The 5,786-nt window shown below is 39.9% G+C and overlaps 1 protein-coding gene across 1 annotated transcript; it reads right to left on the bottom strand.

The window, feature by feature from the left end:
* Nucleotides 1-336: 336 nt before the first annotated feature.
* LOC108995438 lies at nt 337-1,005 on the bottom strand. Its single transcript, XM_018971015.1, has one exon. The coding sequence runs from the start codon at nt 1,003-1,005 to the stop codon at nt 337-339; it is 669 nt and encodes a 222-aa protein (XP_018826560.1).
* Nucleotides 1,006-5,786: the final 4,781 nt, after the last annotated feature.

Genomic DNA, 5,786 nt, shown 5'->3' with positions numbered 1-5,786 from the left:
GTATGTGGATTTAATCTTAGTATAGATTCTTAATTAATTAATTGTTTTAATCTTAGTATGTGGATTTAATCTTAGTATGTGGATTACCTAGCGACCATTATTTTTTTCGTAAATTAAGTTAGATATGGATGGCTACATATTTTTAATTACTATATACTAATGTGTGGATTTAATCTTACTAATTTTTCTTAATTGGTATTTGTACTATATTATATAATATGGATGTAAGTGGTTATTATTGGATATGTGTTGGTTATTAGTTTTGTTTGTTGCTATTTCATTTACTAGCATTTATCAATCTTTTTTTTTTTTTTTTGAAAATAGCTATTTCATTCATTAAAGCAAATGCTGGATACATGGAGGATAGTCCTCAATAAGTATACAGTCTTCCTGGCAGCTAAGAGCAAACTTTGCCAAATGATGAGCAATTACATTAACTTCCTTATGGACATGTAAAACAGACCAAGAACGGGTCAGCATTATCTTAATGTCTCTAATAACAAGACCAGTGTCACTCCAACTATCCTCTTTGTGTTGAATAGCCTTTACCACCGATAGAGAGTCACCTTCAAGAATAATATGTTGTAGTCCCAACTCTACACAAAAGGAAGAAGCCCTTCGAGCTGCTACAGCCTCACCAAGGAGTGGATCAAGAATCAGGTCCATCGATGAGCACAATGAGGCCATAACAGATCCTTCTGAGTTCCTAACAATCACACCAATCCCCAACCTCGAGTTGCCTTTATCAATGGCAGCATCCCAATTAGCTTTGAATACATCTAGTTGGGGAGCAATCCACCTATTGTTTTTAGGTTCTTGGACTTCAGTCTGTTTTATCCCATTCTCTAGCCATAATTTAATGGAAGCCATCTCTGCTTGGACCAGCTTTGACACTTGAGAGGGAGGGTGGAACTGCTGTTCAAAGAGCCAAGTATTCCTCCTATGCCAGATGGCTTTTGCAGTAATGACAAATTCAATGATCTCCAAAGGTGATAAGTAATCCATCATAGGGGCCAGAATATCTTTAAATGAGCCTTCTAGGATACTTCATTTCTGAATTCTTTTTGAGCTCATAGACCACACATCCATTGAAGCACCACAGGACTAGATAGCATGAGATATTGATTCAGGTTTATGGGAACAAATAGGACAGAGGGGTGATTCTCCAACTTTCCTTTTATGTAGGCTCAAATTAGTGGTGAGAGACTCACATGCAGCTCTCCAAAGAAAGGGTTTTGTGGCTTGAGGTGCTTGGATACCCCAAACTTTGTTTCAGAAACTCGAATTGGAATTCTGGGTTGAAGACTACCCCACTCTATCCTCTATAAGTGAACCTTGAAGGTGATAAGCACTCCTTACAGAAAAATTTCCATTGCTTGAACATCTCCAGGTCAGCATATATTGGCTCCTGCATGGACTAATAGGGATTTGGCTAATTAATTTTGCCTCAGAGGCTGAGAAGATGGCATAGATGAAAGGGAGATCCCACTGCATGGTGACTGGATTTATGAGATCAGAAACTGGAGCTTCAACATCTAGAATGTGGACAGGAGATTGCACTCTGAATGTAGATGGGCAAGAAAGCCACTAATCTTGCCAAATTTTGATTTTTCTTCCATCGTTAACTTTCCATAACAGTCCTGCATTAAGTACTGGTCTGGCTAATAGGAAACTCCTCCATACATATGAATCATGAGGTCTTAATTTGGTTGATAAGTAATTGGATGTAGGGAAATACTTAGCTTTAAGAACCTGGGCGCAAGAGATAAAGGGTTTTGAATGATCCTCCAACCTTGTTTAGCCAGCAAGGCTAAATTAAAGTGTTCAAAGTCCCTAAATCCCAAGCCCCCTTTCTGTTTGGATTTCCCTAATGTTTGCCAGCTCAACCAGTGGATTTTAGATCTGTTATTACTTTGACCCCACCAAAAAGATTGTAAAAGCTGATTGAGGCTTCTAAGAATGGTTTTGGGGAGTTTAAAAATACCCATGCTATAGGTAGAGATTGACTGCAGCACAGATTTTAGTAGAGTCTCCTTCCCAGCTTGAGACAACAGGTTACTCTTCCAGTTGACCACCTTAGCTTTGACCCTATCTAGTATTGAGTGAAAAGCCTTGGTTATGTTTCTACCCACATATGATGGTAGCCCCAGGTATTTATCAAAGGATTCTGAAGCTTTAATACCTGATTGTTGTAGAATGGCTTGTTGGGCCTCAAGCTTGGTGTTGCTGTTGAAAAAAATTGAAGTTTTCTCAAGATTTAGCCTTTGGCCCGATACTTGTTCATAGCTGCTTAATACTTGCTGTAGTCTACACCATTCGTTTGGATTTGATCTACAAAAGACTAGGCCGTCATCTGCAAAGAAAAGATGGTTCACATGAAAAGAGCCTCGAGCAGCTGGAATTCCAGAAATTACACCCTGCATCTCAGCTTGATTTAGGCTATGGCTGAGGAATTCAGAACAAATGATGAATATGTAGGGAGATAGGGGATCTCTCAGCCTAATGCCTCTAGATGGAATGAAAGTTTCTTGGGGTATACCATTAACAAGAATAGAATAAGTGACAGTGGTAACACACTGCATCAACAGATCTACCCATTCACTCTCAAAGCCCATTTTCCTCATTACTTTACTTAAAAATTCCCATTCCACTCGGTCATAAGCTTTGCTCATATCGAGCTTAAGGGCCATAAAGCCATTATGCTTCCCTTTTAACCTTGTTTGCATGGAATGCAGTAGCTCATATGCAACAATTACATTATCTGAGATCAGTCTTTCTGAAACAAATGCACTTTGAGTGAGGGAAATAAGGCTAGGCAAAATGAGCTTGAGTCTATTTGAAATTACTTTAGAGATGATCTTATAGAAAACATTGCAGAGGCTAATTGGTCTGTAGTCTAAAACAGATTGTGGGCACTTCTTGGGGATCAGAGAAATAAATGTTTGATTGATATCTTTAAAACCCTTTCTGGTGTTTAACACTTCAATGACTGCTGCTGTTACTTCCTTTCCTATTGTGGTCCATTGTTGATGGTAGAATACAACTGGGAATCCATCTGGGCTAGGAGATCTGAGAGGGTTCATGTCCTTAATAGCATTTTCAACTTCATGTTCAGAAAAAGGACTTGAAAGGGAGCAATTCATTTCTGTACTGACTGAGGGAGGGAGAGAGTTAAGAGCAGCCTTGATATTTCTTGGGTTAGAAGAAGAGAATAGATTTTGATAATATTCTTGAAAGTTCCTTGCAATCTCTTCCTGGTTTGACCCATCTTCACTTCTGATTTGTTTAATTCTATTCACCTGTTTCCTTTGAGAGGCACACTTATGGACGTATTTAGTATTTCTGTCCCCATCCTTAAGCCATTTTTGTTTAGCTCTTTGTCTCCATCTCAATTCTTCTTCTTCAAGATAACCATTTATCTCTCTTTGAAGTGCATTGATTTGACTACTAAGCTTACCAGAGTTGGACTCTTGTAACAGTCTAAGCTATTCTCTCTTATGAGTGAGAAGCCTTTTCTGCTGTCTAAAAGCCTCCTTACTCCAAATCTTGAGCTTATCCCTGCATACATTCAAGACTTCTAAAATCAAGCTTAGAAGCCTGAGGGGGTTTCTGTAACCAAGCAGCTTTAATGAGTTTAGTGCATCCTTCTCTTTTGCCCCAGGCGACTTCATATCTAGAACTAAAACTTGATTAGATTCGAAAAGATTAAGCCACTCATCATTAACTAAGGCTTTATCCAAACGACATTTAGTGAACTCAGAACCCTCCCTTCTATTAGACCAAGTAAACTTTGAGCCTCTAAAGCCAATGTCCATAAGACCACAGTCTGATAAAGCCAATCTAAATTCTTCCATTTGCTTAAAGGGGTGGGTGTTAGAACCAAAGTATTCATCTTGAAACATAATCTCATTAAAATCCCCCATACACAGCCAGGGATTATGAGTTATGGAATGAATTAACCTAAGAAGGTCCCAACTAACACTTCTTTTAGCAGTAGTAGGCAGTCCATAAAAACCTATTACAGTCCATTTCTTACTTGAGATGTTAGAGGAAACTGAAATAGAGATGTGATGATGGGAGTAAGAATCTAATTTAGCTTCTATTTCTTTTTTCCAAAATATGGCAATACCCCCACTTCTACCAATACTGTCAACAGAAAAGCAGTGGTCAAAACTCAATTTTTCTCGAATAAGTTCAATTATTGTCCTTCTACATTTGGTTTCACTCAATTATACAACATCCGGGCCCTTCTCCTACACCATAAGGTGAAGCTCACGAATTGTCCGAGGGTTCCCAAGCCCTCGGCAGTTTCAGGCTAAGTGTTTCATGGGGATTGGCAGGGCTGGAGGCCAGCCTCTGCCAACTAAGCTTGTTTAGCTCTCTTCCTTGGCATGATAATCCCATGAGATCCTGCACCAGGCCTTTTCCTTGGTTTAGAAACTCTATATTCGCAAATAATTGTGTCAGGTGGGCTACGGTTTCCTCTAGACCCCAACTCTCTAGCCCTCTCCTCTTCCAAGTGATTCTATTAGTAATGCCAACAGTAATTTTAATGGGTGAGTTCTGAGAAGGTGAGCTGTCTTGGGCCAAGTCTCTAGTAGGGCTTGGTGTGTCTTGACCAGTGTGATACTGAGACGGGTCATGGTTTGAAAGGACTCCTTTTAAAGTCAAGGTGTCTTTAGGGTGCACATCAGCCAAGTGGGAAATCTCAAAGTTATCAGAGTTTACCTGAATAGGAGGGTTTGATTGATCTTTTGTTCTGCACCTATTGCCCTTTTCGTGTAAAGGTCCCAGTAGTTGGTAGTTGTCATAACTCCCAAGGTCAGCATGTTCAACGCCTACATTGGATTTGCAAATGACATTTTGTCCCATCACATCATCCTCGTACCTACTATCTTCACTTTTGTTTTGGCGCCAACTTCCTGTGTTTTCGAAATCACCATCCTTCTTTCTGAAGATTGGAGAGCTCCTCAGTTGCGTGCTAGCTCTTAGCTAGGAGCCATATTGAGGTATTGTTCCTTCATGTACTTTACACCCCGGAGGAGATATTGGGCAAGACGAACTAGTGTGTTTAATGGCACGACACTGGAAGTAGAACAAGGGAAGCCTTTCATATTTAAACGGAATCCATAAATGTTTTCCTCCCATATTGATAAATCTGCCCCGAGTGAGAGGCTTACATATATCTAGTAGAACTCTAACTCTAAGAAAATGGCCCCAAGCCATGCCACTTGCATCCACATCAACTGAGATAACAGTTCCCGTAGCTGCCCCCACCTTTTCTCCCATAGTTTTGTTCATTCCTGCAAAAGGCAGGTCATGTAACTGTATCCAAAATGGTTCCTTCTTAAACTCAATGTCTTTGGGAGCCACGCAACCTTCACAATCAAATAAGCAAACCAAGGCCCTATCAAAAGACTAGGGTTTACCCGAAAGTACACGCTCCTTCTCCATGTGGTTCTAAAACTCAATCAAGAACCTGTTGATACAAAGGTTTTTAAAAGAAACGTCACCCTCTACTTTCCATGCCTTACTCATGGTATTCCGAAAAGCTCTTCTGTTCATTTCTTTCTCCGCAACAATAAGGGCAGCCAAACAATTCCTGCTTTTTGCTATAGAGATTAGAACTTCCCAATTTGGAATGAGAACTTCTTGTTTCTCTTCTTCCGTAAGGCTGAACCTTCGTATAGGTTAGATAATTCTTCAGCCATAGCGTAACTCTGTACCTTGCTTTGGGGGATCACACAACAGAATCTCTCTTCGAACAAAGTCCAAGAGAAAACCTC

The sequence above is a fragment of the Juglans regia genome, chromosome 2 (assembly GCF_001411555.2).
Source record: "Juglans regia cultivar Chandler chromosome 2, Walnut 2.0, whole genome shotgun sequence".
NCBI lineage: Eukaryota > Viridiplantae > Streptophyta > Magnoliopsida > Fagales > Juglandaceae > Juglans > Juglans regia.
The sequence above is the reverse complement of the archived record's forward strand: the minus strand, read 5'-3'. Positions and strand labels throughout refer to the sequence as shown.

What these genes read in the sequence shown, in the direction of transcription:
- LOC108995438 (XM_018971015.1), bottom strand. Translation starts at nt 1,005, where the DNA reads ATGGATTACTTATCACCTTTGGAGATCATTGAATTTGTCATTACTGCA.